Genomic DNA, 26,567 nt, shown 5'->3' with positions numbered 1-26,567 from the left:
CTGAATGACAATTTGAATTTCATTTGAATGATTAATATTAGGTGCTTTTTTTATATAAAATAAGAATTTCAAGGACCTATCTCTGAAGAACACTTTTTTTGTTTTTTTGCAATTACAGTGTCCTTCATTAACAACTTGTTTTCCAGTAATATCATGTTAGAAGGCTAAAGGAGAAGCAACTTGTTCTGTTGTTTACTAACTCACATCAACATCAATATTCATCTTCATCTTCATTTCTCAACAAACTCACATCAATTGGAAGCCCTACCACTTAGAAACTTAGACTTCTTTCTTTGTCATATATAGTTATGTAGAAATTTCATATCATATTCCATTTGGAAAACTTGCACTCTCGTTCCCCATAAAGACTTGAAATTGTAAATAGAATACTACGACTTTTCTTCTAATCAAGTATTGTGCAATGACTACCACTTCGAAATGAGGCTTTCTTGCTTTTTTCTAAATCACTTTAATTTTTTTTTTCTAGCTTCTAATGAATGTCTCGTCTCCCTTCAAGGTTGTTTTTTTCGTATTCACATGATGCATCAATTAACATCTACATCCTCTGCAATAAATAGTTGTTTTTTTCAAAGAAAAATACTCTTTCCCTCTCCTTATGTAAAGTCATATTTATTTTTGTCTTTTAATAAACATGATTGCATAAGAGGAAAAAAATGACATGTCAAACTCACAATCCCCTTTCAGATCGTTGAAATTTCATTCGTTCAACTCTTGTGCCCCATGCTCATTTTCCATGGAAATTTAATAAAAGAAGAATAATCCTTTGGACAATCATTGCAACACACACATAATTCCAAAATTTTGGATAGCAATTGGTAAGAGAGTTGTCATTCTTGGACTATTGAGTACCTAGCATCCATGTCCACTTCAATGATTGAATCTCTCAGTATTACATTTTGAATTTTGAATTTTAGGGTTTTAGTATTTTTGAATTTTGAATTTTTTGAATTTTTTTAATGTCCACATGCGTGCCGCATCATGGGTTAACGAAGGTTCTCATAGAAAATCTAACGGATGTATAAAAGTGCCTCACAATTCACAAAAAATTTAACGGACGTATAAAAATGTCCCACAATTCTCACCTTAGGTATCACATTGGATGAGAAAAACTTGATGTATGAAATGTTGAAAAGCAAGAAACTTCAGAGTAGTAAACTTAGTCCTGGTTTTGGTTTAGCTTAACTTTTAATAAAAAGTGGGTATGAAAAAAGATTAGAACATTTTAACTCTTTGGTAAACACTTCAAATCAATTTTTTTTTTCAGAATTATGGGTAAAAAAAAAAAAGGTGAAAACCCAAAACTGGAAAAAGCAACTTCATAAAAATAGCTTATTTCGAAGAAACACGGATAAACAGTGAGTGCTACTAAGCCCACCCCAATGCCTTATCACTTCACCCACTTTAAAATAATACTTTTATTAACAAATTTGTCGTTGTATAAAATGACATTCAAAGACTTAAAAACCAACCAATCATATATTGCCACAAACCCCTTCACCTCCACAATTAGGATAAATCATTAGATAATTTAGTATTACCACATCAGCACATAACTTCCATTCGAAATTTAACACATATACAATTATTATACAGCTGGACTTAAAACTTATTTAACATAAAAGTGAAATTAAAAAAAAAAAAAAAAAAAACAAAACAAAACTTGAAGAACCCATAACCACCACCCTCCCCGACCTTAGCCTCCACAACTTCACCCCATTTTAATTTCTTACCTCACTGCTTCAACCCTAAACACTACCGTTTCTTCCTCCTTCCCTCTCTCTCTCCTCTCCCTTTCTCTTATGCACTGGCTTTCTCACCGATCGTCTTGCTCGCCATGGCTGAGACCTTCGCCAAACTCGTAGAGGCTATGCTCTGACGGCAAGCCCATCTCATCCATTGATCTCCTCTGCGGTCCTCCAACGACTCGATCAAATGGGGAGAACCATCTCCCGATTCCAAAAACACGCCGTTGAGGCCGACCGAGGATTTTGGGCAAGGAGGGCGCTGGGTGTGTTTTGGGGGGGGGGGGGTTGGGCTGAGGTTTGGGTGTGTTGATAGTGACGGTTCTGGGAATTTTTTGGGGAGGGGACTACTGTGATATTTGGAGTTGGAGTTGTTGGGTATATTTGTTTAATGATAATTTTCATTTTTGTTAAATTATAATAAATTTTTTAAAGCAAGGAAAATTGGAAGAAGAAATATATAGGGTTATTTTGGAAATAATGGTGGGTGGGGGAAAGAGTTTATGTGTGTTTTATCTTGTTATGGTGGGTGTAAATATAAGGTGGGTGGGGAAATAAGACATTGGGGTAGGTATATCATTAACCAATAAATAAACTTTTCAATTTTCCAATCCTGCCCTCCTTTCTCTCTGTCGTCAGGCTCACCACTCTCTCGCATAAACCAGTCTCAGACCAGATCTGAAAGAAGGCCTCTTTCCTCCAGCAGATTTCGAAGGGGAGTGGGATCGTCTTCGTCGACAATTAATTTCGCGTGGTGATTGATGTTGGAAGAAATCTGCGACAGCTATTCGTTAAAGGGTTTGCTATTGTTGGAACCTTGGATCAAATGGCAGAGCCTGTGATGGTTTTTCCGTTAGATTTCGCAGTAGCCGCCATGGCTGAGCTTGCAACAGGTTATCACCTCAATAGTATTTGAAAAATCAAAGCAAAATTAGTAAATTAGTGTTGATTTTACACTGTAAACAAAAACCCAGAAGAGAATTGATAAAAATAAAAATAAAAAACCCAAAAAGAGGAAGAGAGAAAATATTACATCTTTGAAGTGGGTTTTTAGTTTTTGGAATTGTCAGGTTCTTGAAATGATATAATCAGCCATTTTTTGAAATTATTGGATTCTGGGGTGGGTTAGAACTTAGGAGAGGGTTTGATTTTGGATTGGGATTAAATGGGTGGGTGGCTGCATCTGTTCGAGTGGTGAGGTGGGGGTGGCTCTCGTGTTTTGGGTTAATGGCAGTGGCTTGGCTAAGAGAGAGAGGTAGGTGAGTGGGTGAAAAATGGCGGTTTGGGAAGCTTGAGAGTGGGTTGTCGGGATAAGATGTAGTGGTGGCTGGGTTCAAGTTGGTCGGGGAAGATGGAGGTGGGTGGGTTCTTCGGTTTAATTGCACATCCAGCATTATACCCTAAAGTTATTTTACACGGAAAAGGATCCTATGGGGATTTAGGGATCCTATGATCGTGATCGTTCATCAGAGGTTAATTTTCATTAGATGCTATTTATATTTAATTTTAAATTTTAAAATGATTTCTAACCGCACGATGTACGATGAACGAACACGATCACAAGATCTCTCGGATTCCCACGAAATCCTTTTTCATTTTGCATAGTCACAACTGTTTTACATAAAAATTTACCAAACACTAGGATGTTTTGATATAAATGCCTAGCTTTTGAAATTTTGAGTTTAAACATCCATGCCTTTTAGAATTTTGATTAAACATCTTCCTACAATTTAGGTTCCACATAATACAAAACTACACAATTTGCCATTATATGCATTTTACCAATTAGATATAAAATCTCTAGTAGTTATGATTAAGTATTCAATTTCAACATAAATTCTTTTACAATTTAAAAAAACGACTTGATATTTTGTACACGCCAACTACACACCGTATTAATTGATAGCACACGCCAATGTCAAATTGCCATCGAAGATGGTGGGGTACGATATATTGTACACCTTCAAATCTGAATATTGACACTAAAGCGTAAGCCTTTTGTTTTACCACACTTTGTATCGATATTTTCATAATTTTTCACGTACCATGGTACGTTTGGAAAGTTAGCTTCGATTGACTCAATTTCCTTTTAGATGTTATAGTGGGTACGTTTCAAATTGCATGGTACGTTTTGATTTGACATTGGTACGTTTTAATTTAACTTTGGTACGTTTAATTTGATATTGGTACGTTTTAATTTAACATCGGTATGTTTCTATTTGAAAAATAAATTGTGGTGATCCATGTCAAGAGATACAAGATGCAATATGTGTGCATACTCAATAATGGTGGATATAAAGATCGCGGAACATTCATAAGCCAATAAAATAGATCGTTGTTTATGAACGCCTAATCTCTCTATATCCTCTAACAAATTGCAGCTTATTTTTAGTAATTATTCTATGTCTATCTCTTTCTCTCTCCCCTGCAAAAGTCTTCACGCCTGTATCTCTCTTTTGATGAACTGGGTGAGAGAAACAGAAAAGCAGAAAACATGGTCTCTGATTTTTAGGGAGATAATTAAGAATTAATAAGTGATATTAAAGGACAAACTGGAAATGAGGATTATATATGCTTTTACTTTGAGAAAAATACATTAATTACAGATAAATGAATTAAATTAGAAAATGCTGATGTGGACATAAATTAAAGCACCCTAATTAAATTTTTAAAAGTTTAATCAAAACTTAAAAACCTACAAATGTTTAGTTTAAAAAAAATGTGAAAAAGAAGTGGTAGAATCTAATTTTCTCTTTTTAAAAATATTTACTAAACACTCTACTGTTTTATTTCACAGCTGTTTATTCTCACAACATAGAAAAAGTAGTTTTTTTTTTCAAAGTACAGTAATACCAAACTAATCCTTAGAATTATCCTTATTTAATATTACTATATTTTTTTTGGAATTGGTAAATTAATTTAAACGTAGGTAAATTAGTATAATATTTTATATCAGTAGGTAAATTTATTTATATGTAGGTATTTACATGATTCAAACAATAATTTTTTATTAAAAAAATAATTATTGTATGAAGGAAATTTTTTTTCATACGAAATATGGCTATTAACTTTTTGAATATGGGTGAATTAATTTATATATGTTAATAATATTTATGATACAAGAAAGGTTAAAATGCCATATGGGTTTAATTGCTCATCATAATTAGGGTGAGTAATAACATTTTGTTGCAAAGTTGTAAATATGTTGTAATAGTTGGTTATATATTTGTTTACATGACAATCTATTTTAAATTTGGGTATTTTTTTTATGAGCAAACAGATACTAAGGGATAAATGGTGGGCTTAACTCCATAATGAGCTAGTAATAATATGGTTCAAATTTATCTTTGGCAAGAATTGAACCTAAAAGCTCTTACTTACAAGTAAAAAAAAATATTATTAGACTGTATTACTGAATGACAATTTGAATTTCATTTGAATGATTAATATTAGGTGCTTTTTTTATATAAAATAAGAATTTCAAAGACATATCTCTGAATAACACTTTTTTTTTTTAGCAATTACAGTGTCCTTCATTAATGAGAGAGAGAGAGAGAGAGAGAGAGAGAGAGAGAGAGAGAGTCCTTCATTAATGAAAGAGACATGGAGACAGAGAGGATTATTATTACACAAGTCTGTCTTTGCCGTTGACTGACCGTGTCAAACACCAAGGCCGACTTTTCTCTAGGACACCATTGATAGACTTTTCCCTTAGGATATTTGACGGGCTTACTGCAACTTTACGCAAGGTGCTTTAACCCCTCCTATATTATATAACTAATTGGTGTTTAAGCCATCGTACCTCTCTCTCTCTCTCTCTCAGAGCAATGGAAATTAGTGGAAGCAGGTCCTTCACCTTAAGTTTAGCCTTTCTTCTTCTTTGCTTTTGCAGTGAAACTTGTAACGCTGACAACAGTAGTGCCAAGTCCTGCACTTCATCCTGCGGCCATATCCACAACATAAGCCATCCTTTTCGACTGAACGATGATCCAAAGTACTGTGGCGACGTAAGGTATACTCTGTACTGTGAGAGCAACATTACAGTACTAGACCTACCTTATTTCGGAAAGTACCATGTCCAGGCAATCAACTACACTTCCAAAACAATTCGACTCGTAGATTTTGGCCTTCAGAGCAACAACTGCTCTTCCATGTCTCAAAATATTCCGCCCACCAACGAGGACATCAATTCTCTATACTGGACAGGGCCTTCAGCACCTGTATATTACTTGATGTGTTCGAATGCATTGAATTCTTCTCTGTACGTGGGCACTGCTCCATGCTTGAATAATACTTCTTCTTCTTCGAGTCAACCGAAAACGTATAGCTATGTCATGGTCGATGTCGGGGGCAGGTTGGAAGCATGGGATTTGGATGAGGGTTGCAGTGTCGAGTGGATGAGCAGTTCGATGAGATGGGCTGTCGGGTACGTTGAGGACTACAGCAACTTCTCTTATAAAGACATACACAATGCCCTCATGTATGGCTTTGAGCTTTATTTCGAGTCTCCTTATTATGAAGATAGATGCCCAGGACAGTGGACTGTGTCTCATGCGTCTGCATGTTTTCCTCACACCATTTCAGGTGCGTCAATTCTCGACTAAATTAATAACTTTTGTAGTCGGAAATATAATTGCCTTGTCAAACTAGGAACATATAACAAACATTCAAGCAAGAATAAAACCCTTGTTAATTGTTCGGGTTCACGCACTGACTAAATTAGTCTAGGGATATCCTAATTCTGCAATCCATAATATGAGATTTAAAGGTATCAACATGTCACTTGTGGTATTCCACTAAACTAGTAGGTAGGTGGCCTCATGTTTGACTCGCATAAATGACGAGTTTGTCATTATTGATGACCCATTGTGTGATTTAACTTAAACTAGAAAATGCGCCCGCACTTCGCTGCAGGGGATGAATGTATTATTCACAACAGGAATGAATAATTTCCACAAAAAGTGGGCAAAATGGTGGTAGGAACAGAATCACATTCTCAAGAGCCATATACAATTTAACAGGATGAAGACATATACAGTCGCCTTCCTAGTAGAGCTATATATAATAGGGAATTGTTATTGACACTCCAAAATTCTCATTTTGCCCTCCAAACTTTCCATAATTAGAAAGAAAAATACACTTGTCGCGAGTGTAGAATAAGATTTTTAGAGTGCTAATAACAGTTTCCTATATAATATCTTATAAATAAATGAATCACAAATGATACTATAGTTGTTAAAAAAAACCATTACTCAAAACTCCAATTCCCTCAGAACCCATTACTGAAAGCTCCAATTCCATCAAAACCGAGATGGTAAAAGTACAAACTGGTTAGTTTCCACCAAAAAAAAAAAGTACAAACTGGTTACAAAAATATGTTTTGTCCCATCCAATTGACGATAAGCAAAACAAATTACGAAAAGCAAAGTAATCAAACAGCCAAAAAATTAGAATGAAATCCTAAAACATTCTCATATTTGATAAAGTCAGCATCCACCTCATGTTCAGCTAACCCATTAAGAAAAACGATAAAGGTCATTGGGAATGAAAAGTCGTTTATTTATAATTGATGAGACCTTATAAATCTGATTTGGCAAACGGCTTCTCAGCTCTTCATGGTTGTAAATCTCTCCATTCACCGTAATGATTTTCAAAACAAACATCATATCAGTAATTGTAAATTGAAAATTTTATCTCTTTTTTCAAATATTCAATAAATTAAACCACACAAAATTAAAAAATATATGACACGACCTTGTAAGCAACAGAAGAGATGAAGCGGTGAGTGAGAAAAAAGTGGTAAGCGAGAGAATCGGTGAGAGTGCATCCAGGAAGAATGTAAACAGAAGGCAAAAATTGAAGGCAAAACTGAATTCCTCTTGACTACCTATTTAGTGAGTTCTTGGCCCTATTTAGAGAGTTCCTGGAATGAAATGAAGCCAACTCTGCAACAAAGAAACAAACGAAAAAGTCAGAATCCAGAAATCCAAGTTTAACTCAATCAAATATAATAACCAATGAAAGTTGCAAACTGCAAATTCTCGCAATGTAGACAAAGAAACTTGTTTCTCAAAGACATAATTGGTCTCTCTTTGTGAATACAACATTTGGAAAACCAAACAATAATTAATAAAATAGAAAATTGAAGTACCGTGGCAAGTTTTTCTTTTTATACAAATCGTCATCTCCACTTGCTTTAAGTAAGGAGGAAGTGTGTGAACCACCTTTCATCACCCTTTATTCAAAACATCACAACACCTGCACTTATATAAAGGAAAAAAGAAATGAACAAAAATAACATTATACTACAATCCAATTATATGAAGGCCAAACTCTTGAGTTGGGCCTGGTGGCCGTCGACCACATCATCGACTCCATTTGAGAGAACAGGGTTTGTTTGGCTCTTTTGTCCAATTATTTACACTAACCATATCTAAATGAAGAAGGAAAACACCTATGTTGCTCCCTTCTTGTGATCCAAATTTGAAGACGGCCGATGGGGAAGGGCAGTTATAAGTGTCATCCTCTTTGTTTCTCCTATCCCTGCATTGTCAACTAAAACAACATCAAAACAATCCAATGTAATGCTCACAAAATTTGAGCTCCAAACAAAGTCACAGGTCAGCAATCACCTAATTGATCATAACACCATTTGCAAATATGAAAAACATAAACAATTAAGTCAGCAACATAATATGCCATCCCTTTCATACAAACACAGATTGCAATTCATATATGCCACATTATTCACAAACAATTACAGATCAATAAACAATTAAATCATCATCATGAATTTCAGTGTAATATCAACACCATCAATTAGAAAAGACAGAGCTACATGGGAATAAACATACAGAGAGAAACTACTTCAGATCCTTCCCAAAAGCAATCTTCTGCAGGATAACAAAAGAGCAGTTGATCTCTGATCTAATTGTAGACGCAATCTGCAGTAACCGACTTCTATGGAATTTCAACTAGTGAAATGTGGGGTGGAGATCTGAATGTAACAAATTGGTGTTAAGTAAATAATTCCAAACATATGAAATTTAGATCATCACACCCAAACGCAAACAGAACAATTAAATAAAGAATCGAAGGCATACACAATCTAATTAGACAAATAAGTGAACTTTCCCATGCCAAAATCCGAAAAGCCAACATAAATCTCTCATTACAGCACAGAAGACAAAACTTAAAAGACAAAACTTAGAGAACAAAACTTAAAAGACAAAACTTAAAGAACAAAACTTAAAAGACAAACTTAAAAGGACAAAACTTAAAACTAATCAAAATTAGGTGAACCAATTGAAGAGAACATAACCCTTGTAACCAATCTGGAAAAGATGCTTTTAAATCCCAGAACAAAAAAATTATGAGTTTTTAAAAAACCATCATTTCAATGATTTTCCAGTCTTACATTTAGGATTAAACAGAAAATATAACTAAAAATGCCAACTTTCTCAAAAAACTACCAACTACTTTAACAAATTTCCATCACCCAACACTGAAAAATGAGAATCACGAAGCAACGAAGAACGGAACACGATAGAACTGAAACATTAAAAACAACACATACCCATTTCAAAGACCAAAAATCCTGCAAGGACAAAAAAAATCCCAGAAAATCAGTACATCAGTACTCCCTGCAAAACCCCAAAATCAGAAAATTAGAAAAAGAACCCAAATCAGTGGCATGGTCCTCGTTTCTCCATTAATCTGTAGCTAATGACCTAATGAAAAAGAACCCAAAACAGACTGCTTAAATTATGGTAAGTGCTTATAAAGCTCATGAATAACTTTCAGAGCCAGCATAGAAATGGCATAGTGATATCGTAGATAATAACAGGCAATAAAACTATGCACAGTATAACCTAAATCCGATATGCTGCATTCCACACATACACATATAGATATATCTACATATACATAGATGACCCACAGAGATTAACACCATGCAGAGGTGTGCGCGGGCATAAACATAAAATATACATGCATACTTAATTTTAGACAATAATACCTCACAACATAAATTGCAATTTGGGACTATTTGGTTGACTCAAAAGAAATTGATGGGTTAGAAAAAGCACAAAAAAATACAGAGATGGATGTTTTTATGTCGTTCATCTCTTACGTCGACAAAACACACACACCTGTGTTTTAATGCTCCTCCAATACTCAATGAGAAGGCACCAGGCAAGAAGAAGGTCAAGGCTGGAAAGAAGCTTCCAAAGAGAACAATCTATAAAGCAGACCACAAAAATTAGACAAAACCCAAAAACCAAACAGTAGAAAAATCTCTAAAATGAAGAAAAAAAAAACTAAACTGCAAATACTCAAGCCTTTGCGTTCACAGCTGTTGGATAGACGCAAAGACTGAAGGGAAGTCAATTTGGCCATCATCTCACGTGATAGGAATTCTAATTTCTTGCAATCTGTTATGCTCAGTGACGTCAGCGTGGTGGGCAGACCATTTGTAGGGAACGACAAGGGTGAGTAACATTTATATAAAGTCAAACTTTGAAGACGATCATCTATATAAAGTCAAACTTTGAAGACGATTGCTGTTGTGCACCATTTGCGCCAACAACTCTTTCCCACCAACACTATCAATATCAAGCTTCTGAAGCGACGGCAGCGTCTCCGTCGACTCTAGTAACAATGAGAGACCCGGGCATCCATTTATTGTCAGTTTTTCAAGAGATCCTCGTAAGGATTCCACATTCAGGGTATTACTGGCCCTGTTTTTATGTAGAACCTCACACTTGTTCACATAAAGTGTTTTCAAGGAGGGAAGATGAGTGGGCAAGTTTCCTCTCAGCTTCGAACATTCGTATAACCCCAGCTCCTTAAGATGAGGAAAGTCTGGACTTTCACATCCACTTGGACTAGGCTGCCATTCCTCCCACTCTGGCAGCTCCCGAAACTTTAGCTTCTCTAAACATTGAAATGGTTGATTTCCCCCGTACAACTCAACACCAACACTCTTAACAACTTTCATCCCTTCTACGTAGAGCTCTTTCAGAGCAGGTAGCTGACCAACTGGTGGCAATGAACTGCAATTACCACAGTCACTGAGAAGCATCACCAGATCGGGGCCATAAAACTGGCTGCTAACCAACACAAAAAAAAAAAGATACGCTTGAATTGTTAATCAAATCAACACACACAAAAAATTAACAACACGAGAAACAACAGCAAGCATACCAGCAGCAGCAGGCAGGCACATCCTGTCACACATTCGCACATTGAAATCGAATGCACTTTCATATATGTGTTGTCATAAGGATGCAAATTAATTGCTGCATCTCGTGTTTTATTAATTTTTATTCTATAATCAAATACAAATCACATACATACTCCAAAAACCAAAAAGAGAATGCTGGAAAGGAGAAATTAGAAATCATATTGAAGAGCCTTCCACCGCACATTAATAATCTAATTAATTAATGTGATTTGAGAAACAAACCCCTTTTCGGGCGTGACTGATCAGATCCTGCTCTTGCATTGCTGGTTCTACACAATACCCAATACACAAAATCCCAAAAAAAAAAATTTAATACATCGTCCATACAAAATCAACCAACAAATAAAAAATCATATTTTTCAATCACTTTCTCATCCAAATAGAACACAGACTGAAAAACGATTAATCACCTGTATGGGGGAACAAGCTGCTGATACCCTTCATGGCCAAAGCCGACACAATCTCCTATAATTTCCTCAAACTTCGTTTTTCTTTGACAATTTACAAATGCAAAATTTGGATGCTGCAGCGGAAGATCATGCTACAAATTCAAACACAAAAATCCAAATTAAACACAAAATTCAACATTCACAATGGAAAAATGCAAACTAAACACAAAATCAATGCTTTCAAAGTCGTATGGCATATTGGCTTATCACAATTGTTTAGTATAAATTCACCCACATATTATATATGGATAAAATTAAGTAAAAAAATTAATGATAACTAAATCATACACTGGTAGTCTCCGACTTCCCCCAGCAAGCAAACCGTTGATGGGTTCCCTTGAAAGCTTAGTTAGTGAACGCGCCCACCTGCACACTCACTTCAGAAATTTTAACCATTCATTTGAATGAAGACAAAACTCCGCCTATGTCTTACATGGCCGGTCCCAAGCCCGGATAAAGGAGGAGGGGGAGGGCGTCAGGTAGTCGACAGCCGGCACTCCATGACCACGTCGAATCCTTATGAAAATGAATCCAGAACAAAATCGCGCTAAAGCTAGGGCGTCACCCGTAAGTGGCGCGCTGTGTGGCCTGAGCACAGTGATAAGTGAGCAAGGGTCGCTGTATCTCCATCGGCACCCGGATGCAGTGTTAAATGAGCAAGGGGGCCATAGAAACTTCTTTTCGAACGACTCCACTCAAAGTTGTTTGGGAGCATATGCTCCTATCAACTTTACCCGGGACACACAAAAGAAGTACTTTGATCCTATTAGACGGGGGAGGGTGAAGAAGCTAGGACAGAAGGGTAGAGTTCAAGAGAGCAAAATGCGTTTAGGAACGTGGAATATAGGAACCTTAACGGGAAAATCTATGGAAGTAGTGGAAGTTATGGTGAGGAGAAGGATAAATATTATGTGCCTACAAGAAACTAAGTGGGTTGGTAGTAAGGCAAAGGATCTAGAAAACTCAGGGTTTAAACTTTGGTATTCGGGCACAAATAGAACGAGAAACGGTGTTGGCATCATCGTGGACAAGACCTTGGTACAAGATGTGTAGATGTCAAGAGGGTAGGAGATAGAATCATGGCAATCAAGATTGTAATAGGACAAGAACTTATCAATGTGATTAGTGCGTACGCACCTCAAGTAGGGTTGGATACGAGTTTGAAGGAGAAATTTTGGGAAGATCTTGGAGACTTGGTGCAAGGAATTGCTCAAACGGAGAAGTTATTTATAGGAGGAGATTTAAATGGACACGTGGGCAGGGAGACAGGCAACTATGGAGGTTTTCATGGTGGCCATGGTTTTGGGGAGAGAAACGAGGATGGGGAAGCTATCTTGGATTTTGCAATGGCATATGATCTCTTCTTAGCCAACACCTTCTTTAAGAAGAGAGAAGAACATGTGATCACCTACAAGAGTGGGTCGTCAAAAACACAAATAGATTTTCTTCTAATGAGGAAAGGGGATCGTATAACTTGTAAGGATTGCAAAGTTATACCAGGAGAGAGCGTGGCTAATCAACATCGCTTGTTGGTGATGGATGTACATATCAAAAGAGTAAGACAAAAGAACAAGACTTGGAAGTGCCCAAGGACTAGATGGTGGAATCTAAAAGAAGAAAAACAAGCCATTTTCAAAGAGAAGGTAATCACCCAATGTGTGTGGGATAGAGAGGGGGAAGCTAGCCAAATGTGGGATTCCATGGCTAGTTGTATCCGAAAAGTAGCAAAAGAGGTATTAGGAGAGTCCAAGGGCTTTGCCCCACACCAAAAGGAATCTTGGTGGTGGAATGAGGAGGTACAAACAAAGGTGAAGGCTAAGAAGGAATGTTGTAAAGCCTTATACAAGGAGAGGACTGATGAAAATGGTGAAAGGTATAGAAAAGCGAAGCAAGAGGCGAAGAAAGCTGTCAGAGAAGCTAAGTTAGCGGCTTACGACGATATGTATAAACGACTAGATACCAAAGAAGGAGAGTTGGATATCTATAAACTATCTAGAGCAAGGGAAAAGAAGACAAGGGACCTAAACCAAGTGAGGTGCATCAAGGATGAGGATGGAAAGGTTCTTGCTACAGAGAACGCGGTTAAAGACAGATGGAGAGGTTATTTTCATAATCTTTTCAATGAAGGACATGAAGTGAGTGCTTCTTTAGGGGAGTTGAGTAACTCAGAAGAGTGTAGAAACTACTCTTTTTATCGTCGAATCCGGAAGGAAGAAGTGGTTGTAGCTTTGAAGAAGATGAAGCATAAAAAAAGCAATAGGCCCAGACGATATACCAATCGAAGTGTGGAAACTTTTGGGAGAGACAGGTATAACATGGCTCACTGACCTTTTCAATAGGATTTTGAAAACGAAGAAGATGCCAAATGAGTGGCGAATGAGCACTTTGGTGCCTATCTACAAGAATAAGGGCGACGTACAAAATTGCATGAACTATAGGGGTATTAAGCTAATGAGTCATACAATGAAGCTCTGGGAGAGAGTCATTGAGCATAGATTGAGGCAAGAGACACGGGTTTCGGACAACCAATTCGGGTTCATGCCAGGGCGCTCAACCATGGAGGCAATCTATCTCTTACGAAGATTGATGGAAAGATATAGAGATGGGAAAAAGGATTTACACATGGTCTTTATAGATTTGGAAAAAGCGTATGATAGGGTCCCAAGAGACATTCTTTGGAGGATTTTAGAGAAGAAAGGAGTACGAGTAGCATATATCCAAGCTATAAAGGATATGTATGAAGGAGCAAAGACTGCCGTAAGAACCCATGAAGGACAAACCGAAAGCTTTCCCATAACTGTAGGATTACATCAAGGCTCATCCTTAAGTCCTTACCTTTTTGCGTTGGTAATGGATGAGTTAACACGACATATTCAAGATGATATTCCTTGGTGTATGCTTTTCGCAGACGATATAGTGTTGATAGATGAAACTCAGGAAGGGGTAAATGCAAAGCTTAACCTTTGGAGAGAAGTGTTGGAATCTAAAGGTCTTCGCCTAAGCCGATCAAAGACAGAATATATGGAGTGCAAGTTCAGTGCAAATGGAGGCCAAAACGAGTTAGGGGTGAGGATCGGAGATCAAGAAATACCAAAGAGCGACCGTTTTCGTTACCTAGGATCTATCTTGCAAAAGAACGGAGAATTAGATGGAGATCTCAACCATAGAATACAAGCTGGATGGATGAAGTGGAAGAGTGCATCCGGTGTGTTGTGTGACCGCCGTATGCCACTGAAGCTCAAGGGAAAATTTTATAGGACGGCAATAAGGCCGGCGATGCTGTATGGCACAGAATGTTGGGCGGTGAAACATCAACACGTACACAAAATGGGTGTAGCGGAGATGAGGATGCTTCGTTGGATGTGTGGGCACACGAGAAAGGATAAGATTAGGAATGAGGATATCCGGGGTAAAGTAGGAGTAGCCGAAATTGAAGGAAAGATGAGAGAAAATCGGTTACGGTGGTTTGGACATGTGCAAAGAAGGCCTACTGACGTTCCGATTAGAAGATGCGACTATGGGACAGAGGTTCAGGGCCGAAGGGGTAGAGGAAGACCTAGGAAAACTTTGGAAGAGACTCTAAGAAAAGACTTAGAGTACTTGGATCTAACGAAGGACATGACACAGGATCGAGCACAATGGCGTTCTAAGATTCATATAGCCGATCCCACTCAGTGACTTGGATTTTCCAAGTCTCCAACCGAGAAGTTTTCCTCACTCGGGAAATTAAGGGAACACTACCCCAACCTACATGCTCCACTCAGAAAGCTTCAACATACAAGCTTTAACAAAAGAAAATTCAAAGAACTTAGCGAAGAAGGCTTTGGTGTATTTAACACAATACGTTGAAATGAAGGAAAGCTTATTTATTGATATCCCCAATAAGCTACAAATATGTACATATACATGAGTCAAAATAAGCACACAAGAGGGAGCCTTCACAAAGGTTGCTTAGGAGAAGTCTCAGCAGTCGGTAGAGCCCCAGAAAGAGAAGGCACCGGAGGGGGATCATTTGGAGCCTCAGTACTGGACAGAACCCTAGAAGGAGGAGGCATCAGAGGTTGATCATTTGGAGCTTCATTACGCGGTACAGCCCCAGAAGACGAAGGCAATAAATGCCTTTGGAACAAACCCACAAATCTCTGATGATCAAGTAAAACCTGACCATCAGTTTCCTTCATCTGGTCAAGCTTCCTCTTCATGTTTGTAGCATAGTCATGTGCGAGCCGGTGCAACTGTTTATTCTCATGCTTGAGCCCTCTAATCTCCTGTTTGAGACTCATCACTTCAGCCGCCAATGATTCAACTTGGCGGGTTCGAGCAAATAGGCGTTGTGCCATATTAGACACAGAACCTGCACACTGAACACTGAGAGCCAGCGAATCCTTAACAGCTAACTCATCAGACCGTTTGGAAAGTAGTCTGTTATCTTTGGGAGTGAGAAGGTTCCTGGCCACCACCGCAGCGGTCATATCATTCTTCATCACGGAATCCCCAACGGTAAGAGGACCAGTAGGGGAGACGAAGGATGGGCGCCATATGTTGTCTGGAGAAGGCGGGGCTGCCTCTTCAACAAGGTTCAAGTCAAAACGACGGTCGGAGGGGCCAGACATTTTCAAAGGTGTTGAAGAGAGAAGAGGTCGGACAAATCAAGATCTTAGAAGTGCAAGAATGAAGCTTCTACTGGTGGAGATTCAAGTGTGCTTTGGAACTTAATGCCAGCCCCTATAAAAATCTGCACTCGACGAAGCTTCAGAAATCGAAGAGGCGCCTGCTCAGAAATCGAAGAGGCGTTTGCTTTCTCAAAAGCTGGGCTGCTTAGAGATCACGAGGGTTGATCTCAGAAATCGAAGAGGCGTTTGCTTTCTCAAAAGTTGGGCTGCTCAAATACCACGAAGGCCGATCTCAAAAATCGAAGAGGCGCTCGCTTTCTCAAAAGCTGGGCTCCCCAGAGACCACGAGGGCCGATCTTAGAAATCGAAGAGGCACCTACTTTTCCAGCCTTTTCCAGCCTTGTCAGCACCTGTCACACGCACACTCAGTTTTGCGGAAATTATGGGCATTCTGTCAAAGACTTCTGGGGAAGTAGAAAACACATGAATCTTACTGTTCAATCACCCACTTCCCATACGCAACAATAGCTCATGGGTACCACAAATAACTTTGCCAAAGTTCTCTGCCAAAGTTGAGCACGTGAAGCTTGCAGCTCCCACTACATCGCTCTGACCAAGAAGGGTAAAAGAATAGCAAAGAAACAGCACTAACAAAGTTTAGACCCATAAATTTTGACGGTCTAGCTACCATATTATTACCCACAAGGGTAAAGGAACAGTACCACTGCTGGATAATTGGAAAGTCCCTGTGTGTCAACCTCTGTGCTTCGTGGCAAGGTAGACTAGCAAACATGCCCAACCTTTACTCACATTCGAGAAAACACTCCCAATAAGATTGCTTGCTCCAAAATCGAAGAGGCACCGTCCTCCGAATCTCGAGAGCCAGACTCCCAACATGACTACTTTCTTAAAAATCGAAGAGAGGGTAAAGGAACAGTACCATTGCTGGATAATTGGAAAGTCCCTGTGTGTCAACCTCTGTGCTTCGTGGCAAGGTAGACTAGCAAACATGCCCAACCTTTACTCACATTCGAGAAAACACTCCCAACAAGATTGCTTGCTCCAAAATCGAAGAGGCACCGCCTTCCGAATCTCGAGAGCCAGACTCCCAACATGATTACTTTCTCAAAAATCGAAGAGACACTGCTCCCCGAATCTCGAGAGCCAGACCCCCAGCATGATTGCTTTCTCAAAAATCGATGAGGCATCGTTCTCCGAATCAATCGAAGAGGCGCTCGCTTTCTCAAAAGCTGGGCTGCTCAGAGACCACGAGGGCCGATCTCAGAAATCGAAGAGGCACCTACTTTTCTAGCCTTGTCAGCACCTGTCACACGCACACTCAGCTTTGCAGAAATTATGGGCATTCTGTCGAAGACTTCTGGTGAAGTAGAAAGCACATGAATCTTACTGTTCAATCACCCACTTCCCACACGCAACAATAGCTCATGGGTACCACAAATAACTTTGCCAAAGTTCTCTGCCAAAGTTGAGCACGTGAAGCTTGCAGCTCCCACTACATCGCTCTGACCAAGAAAGGTAAAAGAATAGCAAAGAAACAGCACTAACAAAAGTTTAGACACATAAATTTTGAAGGTCTAGCTACCATATTATTACCCACAACTGTAAAGGAACAGTACCACTGCTGGATAATTGGAAAGTCCCTGTGTGTCAACCTCTGTGCTTCGTGGCAAGGTAGACTAGCAAACATGCCCAACCTTTACTCACATTCGAGAAAACACTCCCAATAAGATTGCTTGCTCCAAAATCGAAGAGGCACCGTCCTCCGAATCTCGAGAGCCAGACTCCCAACATGACTACTTTCTCAAAATCGAAGAGAGGGTAAAGGAACAGTACCATTGCTGGATAATTGGAAAGTCCCTGTGTGTCAACCTTTGTGCTTCGTGGCAAGGTAGACTAGCAAACATGCCCAACCTTTACTCACATTCGAGACAACACTCCCAACAAGATTGCTTGCTCCAAAATCGAAGAGGCACCGTCCTCCGAATCTCGAGAGCCAGACTCCCAACATGATTACTTCCTCAAAAATCGAAGAGACACTGCTCTCCGAATCTCGAGAGTCATACCCCCATCATGATTGCTTTCTCAAAAATCGAAGAGGCATCGTTCTCCGAATCTCGAGAGCCAGATACCACAGACCACTTTTTCAAAGTGCTCTGACAGAGTTAAAACATGTGAAACAGGCAGCTCCCACTACCGTGCTATGACCAAGCAGGGTAAAGGAATAGCATTACTACTTGTTGTTAGGGAGACTCCTATATATGTCGACCTCCATCCCCAACGGACAGGCAGACCTGCAAAAATGCTCAACCCTTCATCATATCTGAGAGGGCACTCCCAACGAAGCCTTTCGAAATATTCAGCTTTCTTTCCCCCCGATAATACCTCTGCAAACAAGCTATACTAGAGCAAGAATATCTCATATCATCAGGGTTAAAAGCAAGAGTATCCCATATCATGCTTTTTCCCTGTCTTTTCTTTTGGCCTTGTTTTTACCTGCAAGACAAGGAGAAAGAGAGCAATCAGTCAGCACTTGGAATCAAGCTTCCAGCCAGGAACTGACTGCCTGGAACCCCTTACCTGATTACTTACCTGGCATTGCTCTCGAGTACTCATCTTCAACATCTTATGTTTCCAGGGAAGATTCCGCATCTGCTTGAGGAACAGATAGGGCAAGTGCGAAGGATACAAGGAAGCATGTGGAGACAAGCGTAACAGCACACGTGCCGATACATTCATTACTCTGTCAAAAGCAAAAGTATCCCATATCAGCAGGGTGGAACGTACTCTAGATTTGATGGACTTGTTTTGACCCTCAAATTCTTCAGTCGGCCTTATACTCTGGAGGAAACCAGAAAACCCTCCAGCTCAGTTCAAGAATAAGCCTGTGGAAAGTTACTTCTTCAAAAGCAAAAGTATCTCATATCATCTCTTCTCATTTTTCTTCTCTTTATCCTTCATGCTGCTGCAAGATGGGGAGAAGGTGAACAATCAGTCGGAGCTCTGATTGCTTACCTTGTCTGTCACCTCTTTCAGCAGACCCCCTAGCTCGGCGACTTGGGGGACTCCTACTACATGGTTTGTATCGCGCTTGACCAAGCCTGAAACTACAAGTAAGCTTCAAGTGAAATTGATACATTACCTTGTGCATCTCCACCAGTTAAAGATACCACCCCTGGATGGAGGAAGAGTACTTCCAGAGAAGATGCCACATCTACCTATGAGACAGATAAGGCAAGTCAAGACGACACCACACTCCGATACTTAGAAGTTTCGTGATTACGAGATCATTCTCCCACAATATTTCCTAATGTCATTTGTACTAAATCATTCACTTGTACTCACTAAATGAGAGCTTGAACCTATGTACTTGTGTAAACCCTTCACAATTAATGAGAACTCTTCTATTCCGTGGACGTAGCCAATCTGGGTGAACCACGTACATCTTGTGTTTGCTTTCCTATCTCTATCCATTTATATACTTATCCACACTAATGACCGGAGCAATCTAGCGAAGATCACAAAAAGCGATCGTTTTCGCTACCTAGGATCTATCTTGCAAGAGAACGGAGAATTAGATGGAGATCTCAACCATAGAATACGAGCTGGATGGAAAGAGTGCATCCGGCGTGTTGTGTGACCGTCGTAGGCCACTGAAGCTCAAGGGAAAATTTTATAGGACGGCAATAAGGCTAGCGATGTTGTATGGCACAGAATGTTGGGTGGTGAAGCATCAACACGTACACAAAATGGGTGTAGCGGAGATGAGGATGCTTCGTGGGATGTGTGGGCACACGAGAAAGGATAAGATTGGGAATGAGGATATCCGAGGTAAAGTAGGAGTAGCCGAAATTGTAGGAAATATGAGAGAAAATCGGCTCCGGTGATTTTGAACATGTGCAAAGAAGGCCGACTGACGCTCCGGTTCGAAGATGTGACTACGGGACAGAGGTTCAGGGCCGAAGGGGTAGAGGAAGACCTAGGACAACTTTGGAAGAGACTCTAAGAAAAGACTTAGAGTACTTGGATCTAACGGAGGACATGACACAAAACCGAGCGCAATGGCGTTCTAGGATTCATATAGCCGACCCCACTTAGTGGGAAAAGGCTTTGTTGTTGTTGTTGTTGTTGTTTGTTGTATTTGAATGAAGACAAATTATCAGTAAAACCCCACCCCGAATCCCCGCGCTCAATTCCATCAGAAGTGCGAAAATCCCATGGTGTGAAATTATTAACCACGATTCATCCAAGTGCCGAAAAAATAAAAATCCAGAAACTAAAAGCAACAATGCAGTAAACCCAGATAAAAACGACGACTAAGGACGCCCAAAAAATAAAAGTGGGAAATCATGAGGGCAACAAAGAACTCACCGAAATCGAATCGTATGGAGAGAAAGAAACACCGGGAGATGAGTAAAGCAGAAAGCCAAGGAGGGGCGACAAATGAGTGAGTTTTGAGTTGTAGGTTTCGAATTTTTCGTTCAGGGGAAAGGGGGAGGAAATTGAATTGTACCCAACAGGTTTTACGGAACAAATCTGGAAGGAGGAACCGAAAATCAGCCCCCCATCCCTCCCTCCATCACTATTTCTCTCTCTGACCATCCCTCAAATCCCCCGATCCCTCCCATTTATTTGTCTCTCTGTAATCTCCCCTCACATCCCTCACCCAATCTCTCTCTGTGACCATCCATCAAATCCGTCCCTCTCTCTCTGCAGTGGGCATGGCTCCCATCGCCCTCTGTCTGCGGAGAAATTTTTCCATATTCCCGGCACTCCACGTGGTATATGTACCGAATCAATCAAAACAAAACATGTGGCTTTCTTGTTTTAAAGTTTAATGGCTTCCTGAATATTTCGAAACGGTGGGCCCATAAACATTAAAAATAAAAACGTCCCCGTTTTCTCCTGACTTTTCCCCCCATCCTAATCTCCCAAGACGCCCCATCTCCTCCTGACTCCCCCCATTGTTACCGGCAAAATCATAAACGGAGGTCGGTGACGGCAAAATCTTAAACCATCCACCTCCATCGTCGCCCCGGGACGTTCCATCTCTTCTCTCTCTTCCTCTTTTTCTTTCTCCTATCATCTCTCGTTCTCTCCCCCTCTTATTTCGACATGGAACCAGAGGGATGGAACCAGAGGGATAGTTGGCCGGACCTTTAGGTTTGCCGTCTATCTCCTCTCTCCCCCACCCTCCTCTGGGCCTTCGTACACTGTGAACGGCACACGAGCGAGCTCGAACAAAAGATTTCAAAGCTAAATCCAATGTGGAAGATCAGAAAATCAAAACCCATAAAACATATGAAAATAAATTCGTAATATTTTTAAAAAAGCCATTTTTCAAATCCTTCTGTATGTTCTTCTCCCCATAAACCCTTCAAATCTGGTCCTTCTCTACCTCCTCCCTTTATCTCTTGGATTTTAATAAGCATTTTTTCCTTTTTTTTCTGTGTTTTGTGGTGCATGCAGAGTTAAATTCCTTTTTCTTTTTTTTTTCTTTTTTTTTTCTGGGTTTTGTTGCTTTTAGTGATTTAGGTTGAAGAGTTTATGCATTTTCCGGGAAACTGAGCCTTTGGGCATTTTTCAAAGCTCGAATTTGGTTGAGAATGGAGAGAAATTTTTACAAGGTCCCGGAATTCTTAGAAAAAAAGAAGAGGAAAACCCAGAAAAAAAAAAGGAAAAGATGCTAATTAAAATCCAAGAGATAAAGGAGGGAGGTAGAGAAGGACCAGATTTGAAGGAGGAAAACTCATATTCTTGATAATCAGTACGAGTCCACCGTGCATCTACCTCCTCAATCCATATCCTTTCATGAATTGGGAAATTTTTGAAAAACCCCCAAAAAACCAAAAACCAGGGATACCCGTACGAGAAGAATATGGATTGAGGAGGTAGATGCACGGTGGGCTCGTACTGATTATCAAGAATATGAGTTTTCCTCCTTCAAATCTGGTCCTTCTCTACCTCCCTCCTTTATCTCTTGGATTTTAATTAGCATCTTTTCCTTCTTTTTTTTCTGGGTTTTCCTCTTCTTTTTTTCTAAGAATTCCGGGACCTTGTAAAAATTTCTCTCCATTCTCAACCAAATTCGAGCTTTGAAAAATGCCCAAAGGCTCAGTTTCCCGGAAAATGCATAAACTCTTCAACCTAAATCACTAAAAGCAACAAAACCTAGAAAAAAAAAAGAAAAAAAAAGAAAAAGGAATTTAACTCTGCATGCGCCACAAAACCCAGAAAAAAAGGAAAAAAAGCTTATTAAAATCCAAGAGATAAAGGGAGGAGGTAGAGAAGGACCAGATTTGAAGGGTTTATGGGGAGAAGAACATACAGAAGGATTTGAAAAATGGCTTTTTTAAAAATATTACGAATTTATTTTCATATGTTTTATGGGTTTTGATTTTCTGATCTTCCACATTGGATTTAGCTTTGAAATCTTTTGTTCGAGCTCGCTCGTGTGCCGCTCACAGTGTACGAAGGCCCAGAGGAGGGTGGGGGAGAGAGGAGATAGACGGCAAACCTAAAGGTCCGGCCAACTATCCCTCTGGTTCCATCCCTCTGGTTCCATGTCGAAATAAGAGGGGGAGAGAACGAGAGATGATAGGAGAAAGAAAAAGAGGAAGAGAGAGAAGAGATGGAACGTCCCGGGGCGACGATGGAGGTGGATGGTTTAAGATTTTGCCATCACCGACCTCCGTTTATGATTTTGCCGGTAACAATGGGGGGGGGAGTCAGGAGGAGATGAGGGCGTCTTGGGAGATTAGGATGGGGGGGGGGGGGGAGAAAAGTCAGGAGGAAACGGGGACGTTTTTATTTTTAATGTTTATGGGCCCACCGTTTCGAAATATTCAGGAAGCAATTAAACTTTAAAACAAGAAAGCCACATGTTTTGTTTTGATTGATTCGGTACATATACCACGTGGAGTGCCGGGAATATGGAAAAATTTCTCCCAATTCAGCCACATATTTGATGGCAGTGGTGTAAATAAAGTAAACACAAGGGTCATATATAGGAGGGCACGTAAACCCTATGCACAAAATTACCCTCCAACCCAACCCAAATCTGATAGCTTTGTTGTAAATAACGTGAAATCGAGTGGCATTTGTTTACCGTAGCAATGTACAGGCCAAATCCCCTCCAACTTAAGGATAGATAAATTTGTTTAATATATTTATAATTTTGTGTCAACTCCTCCAATCCAAAACCTAATTAGATCAAATACGTACGGACATATATTCTACATTTATCTATACTAATACCATAAAAAGTAGGTAAATTAATTTTGTTACAAATTTAAAAAATAGGCACATTAGTTTTCATGTAATTATACAGTAGGTAAATTATTTTCATAAAATTAAACAATAGATATTGTTTTGAAAAAATTAATTTTCATAGTAGGTAAACTATTTTCATGTAATTATCGTGTAGGTATAAAATTAAACAATTGATATTGTTTTCATAAAATTAATTTTCATAGTAGGTAAATTATTTTCATAAAATTAAACAATAGATATTGTTGAAAATAAACACGAAATTAGGTATATTCAAATTGAAATTTGTTGTCAAAATTAAAAAAAAAATCAAATTAATTCCTCCATCTAGAACCATTTTTCATGGCTACAAGACCTTGCCAAATTCAATGCACGTGATCAATTAAAACAAAATTACAAGAGCTTTCCATACTGGCTTTAGATGTAGGGATCCAAAAAATATAAAAATGGACACACAAACTTAATTTGGTAAGTTTCTTAGTTGGATCCTAATCATTGGGTTTTATTCGGATAAATATTATATGATGGGCTAGAGGCTAGAAAAATGAGTTTGGAGGGGGAAAGTTAAATTTTCAGAAAAAATAATACATATACATACATACATATATACATACATACATACATACATACATACATATATATATATATATACATACATACATACATACATACATATATATATATTATCAATGTATTGACAGCACTAGAATTTTAAATTTATTTTCTAACGACTTATACACCTCACACTTGTTATGCTAATGCATGTGGTCTTGTTCTTTCTTTGTTCATGTAGGTTTCTTTCAATATCTATGGCAACAAATCGGTAAGGGGTCCTCTTTTTGTTTTATTTACAAGTTTTCGATCGACAAACTTGATTTTTTAAATTCTGAAGACTGGGTGAGCTATTGCTAATGTTGTGTATTCTTCTTCACATTTTTCACTGTAGGTCATGAATACATATATTTGCGTAAGAAGTTTCTCTGCAAAAGCTTCTTTTATTTTTGTGTGCTCTATCTGTACTTCTTAAACCTAGTAACTGTATGTCTTTGCTTACTTTTCCGTGGTATGTACTGCTGCAGCTGGCACGTTCTTTTCATGGTTAACCAAAACCAACGATATAGGTAAGAGCTTCATTTAATTAGTCCATACGCTCAAGTCTTTTGATTTTGGGTATCTTTATCGGCACCCAAATTTTAGATGAACTTCACCTAACTAAAACATTTTGTCAAACTTCATAGTTCCCCCTCATTTTTAAGTTCGCCCAAATCCACACCAGCCTCCACCTACCAAAAGAAAGAGAAAATGAACAGACAAAACCACTACCAAGCCCAACAAAACTACACCTCCCTCCGGTCCCTCCCTCGTCGACAGCGTCGATGCCGGCTCCTTGGTGGGTCTGTGTGTTCGTTCTCTTTCTATTGGTGAGTGGGGGGTGTGTGTTGTTCGTTTTTTTGGTGAGTGGTGCTTGATGCTTGGTGGGTTGGGTGAACTCAATTTCGATGGCAAATTAAAAAGTTTGATGACAAAAAGTTTTTAGTTAAGTGAAACTAACTAAAATTTGGATGTCAATAAAGGCACCCTTTGATTTAATTTTTTATTTATTTTTTCACTGTATGCACTTTTCAAACTCATAGTCGATTGATTTTGTTGCAGTACGTGGATGGTTTATACTCATATGCATCGGTAAGGATTAAGAAGAGATTGTATTATCACCATAAGTAGATTTCCCATTCTCTCTCGTTAATTACATCAAAGACAAAGTAATTTGGAAAGAAAGGGAAGAAAAAGTAGTACGTAGTGGATCTAACATATTAATATCAATGCATGCAGGGTTATTTTTCCTAGCCAAATTTGTTTTTGGAGTTCTAGTTGTGACTGCATTTTTAATCTACACATGGCGCAGAAGACATTTATCAATGTATAGCATAATAGAAGATTTTCTGCAATGCAATAACAACTTCATGCCTATAAGGTACTCTTACTCGGACATCAAGAAAATGACTCGCAGGTTTAAGGACAAGTTGGGCGAAGGTGGCTTTGGCTCTGTATTTAAAGGAAAGCTCCGCAGTGGCCGTTTTGTAGCAATTAAAGTTTTGGGCAAGCCCAAAGCTGATGGCCAAGATTTCATTAGCGAAATAGCTACAATCGGAAGGATTCACCATGCCAATGTGGTGCAACTTGTTGGATACTGTGTTGAGGGATCAAAGCGCGCTCTAGTGTATGACTTCATGTCTAATGGCTCTCTTGATAAATACATTTATTCCAAAGAAGAAAGTGTCCCCTTAACTATCAAGAACATGTACGAGATTTCTCTTGGAGTGGCTCAAGGGATCGAATATCTACACCAAGGTTGCGAAATGCAAATTCTACATTTCGACATCAAGCCTCATAACATCCTTCTTGATGAGAACTTTAAAGCAAAGGTTTCTGACTTTGGGCTTGCAAAATTGTATCCTGTAGATAATAGCATTGTCTCTTTGACGGCAGCACGAGGTACACTGGGATATATTGCTCCTGAGTTGTTCTACAAAAATATTGGAGGTGTCTCATACAAGTCAGATGTCTATAGTTTTGGAATGTTGTTGATGGAGATGGCAAGCAGAAGGAAGAATTTGAATCCAACGGTAGAGCATTCAAGCCAAATCTACTTCCCAATGTGGGTATACGATCAGTATATTGTGGGAAATGACTTGGAAATGGACAATGTTACAGAGGAGGAAAAGAAAGTAATAAGAAAGATGGTTGTAACCGCCTTATGGTGTATTCAAATTAAACCAAGTGATCGCCCTTCGATGTCCAAAGTTGTCAAAATGCTTGGAGGTGATGTTGAATGTCTGCAAATGCCTCTCAGGCCTTCTCTATGCCCCCCTAGAGACGGCTGTGACAGAGGGTGATATTCAAGACAATGAATTGAACCCAAGATGTTCTAACGCGGAGCTAACGTGTTCATTGTCTGCTAGGTGATAGTCAAACGGTTAAGAAAGTGCAATAATGTATTATTAATTAAATTCTTGCCTTAAAGTGATTTAGTGAATAACTGTTGTCTGTAATTGTTTGGCTTGGATTCATCTAAGATTGACTTGTGTTGGTGCATATACATATACATATGTTACTCTAATTCAGCAATTGCTTCTAACTGTAGGAGGCTTTTAGGGTTGCTTGCATCATCAAGTTTTCTCCTCCTCCTAACATCCGAACCACCGTTTTCATG

The 26,567-nt window shown here is 39.0% G+C and overlaps 2 protein-coding genes and 1 long non-coding RNA gene across 21 annotated transcripts; 1 reads left to right on the top strand and 2 right to left on the bottom strand.

Moving 5' to 3' along the window:
* Positions 1-1,478: 1,478 nt before the first annotated feature.
* On the bottom strand, positions 1,479-3,399 carry LOC126613147 (uncharacterized). Its single transcript, XR_007619700.1, has 2 exons — positions 2,797-3,399; positions 1,479-2,664 (listed from the first exon to the last, which is right to left on the bottom strand). It is a non-coding gene; the product is annotated as an uncharacterized LOC126613147 (long non-coding RNA).
* A 2,130-nt stretch (positions 3,400-5,529) lies between these two features.
* LOC126612216 (rust resistance kinase Lr10-like) lies at positions 5,530-26,474 on the top strand. Of its 2 annotated transcripts, XM_050280578.1 has the most exons (6): positions 5,530-6,347; positions 24,150-24,179; positions 24,303-24,323; positions 24,436-24,477; positions 25,010-25,039; positions 25,187-26,474. In XM_050280578.1, the coding sequence occupies exons 1-6, from the start codon at positions 5,591-5,593 to the stop codon at positions 26,248-26,250; spliced, it is 1,944 nt and encodes a 647-aa protein (XP_050136535.1). In that variant the 5' UTR covers positions 5,530-5,590; the 3' UTR covers positions 26,251-26,474. The 2 variants fall into 2 exon arrangements, with proteins under 2 accessions (XP_050136535.1, XP_050136543.1); XM_050280586.1 differs by lacking the exon at positions 24,303-24,323 and having other exon boundaries at positions 5,531-6,347.
* Positions 6,996-20,850, bottom strand: LOC126612600 (putative disease resistance protein At3g14460). Of its 18 annotated transcripts, XM_050281064.1 has the most exons (12): positions 20,459-20,826; positions 11,745-11,822; positions 11,418-11,548; positions 11,230-11,276; positions 10,981-10,990; positions 10,326-10,553; positions 10,088-10,294; positions 9,914-10,002; positions 8,618-8,760; positions 8,192-8,306; positions 7,915-8,021; positions 6,996-7,708 (listed from the first exon to the last, which is right to left on the bottom strand). In XM_050281064.1, the coding sequence occupies exons 3-9, from the start codon at positions 11,449-11,451 to the stop codon at positions 8,734-8,736; spliced, it is 642 nt and encodes a 213-aa protein (XP_050137021.1). In that variant the 5' UTR covers positions 11,452-11,548; positions 11,745-11,822; positions 20,459-20,826; the 3' UTR covers positions 6,996-7,708; positions 7,915-8,021; positions 8,192-8,306; positions 8,618-8,733. The 18 variants fall into 18 exon arrangements, 1 of the variants encoding a protein (XP_050137021.1); XR_007619194.1 differs by lacking the exon at positions 10,981-10,990 and adding an exon at positions 9,340-9,406 and having other exon boundaries at positions 9,914-10,870; positions 20,459-20,837; XR_007619186.1 differs by adding an exon at positions 9,340-9,406 and having other exon boundaries at positions 9,914-11,276; positions 20,459-20,841.
* Positions 26,475-26,567: the final 93 nt, after the last annotated feature.

This window comes from Malus sylvestris, chromosome 2 (assembly GCF_916048215.2).
Source record: "Malus sylvestris chromosome 2, drMalSylv7.2, whole genome shotgun sequence".
Taxonomy (NCBI): Eukaryota; Viridiplantae; Streptophyta; class Magnoliopsida; order Rosales; family Rosaceae; genus Malus; species Malus sylvestris.
The sequence above is the reverse complement of the archived record's forward strand: the minus strand, read 5'-3'. Positions and strand labels throughout refer to the sequence as shown.

Coding starts and splice junctions, on each gene's coding strand:
- LOC126612216 (XM_050280578.1), top strand. CDS start 5,591: ATGGAAATTAGTGGAAGCAGGTCCTTCACCTTAAGTTTAGCCTTTCTT. Junction 6,348..24,149: donor TTTTCCTCACACCATTTCAG/GTGCGTCAATTC, acceptor TTGTTCATGTAG/GTTTCTTTCAATATCTATGG. Junction 24,478..25,009: donor AACCAAAACCAACGATATAG/GTAAGAGCTTCA, acceptor ATTTTGTTGCAG/TACGTGGATGGTTTATACTC.
- LOC126612600 (XM_050281064.1), bottom strand. CDS start 11,451: ATGAAGGGTATCAGCAGCTTGTTCCCCCATACAG. Junction 11,277..11,417: donor CAGCTTGTTCCCCCATACAG/GTGATTAATCGT, acceptor GGTATTGTGTAG/AACCAGCAATGCAAGAGCAG. Junction 10,295..10,325: donor GGCGCAAATGGTGCACAACA/GCAATCGTCTTC, acceptor GACTTTATATAG/ATGATCGTCTTCAAAGTTTG.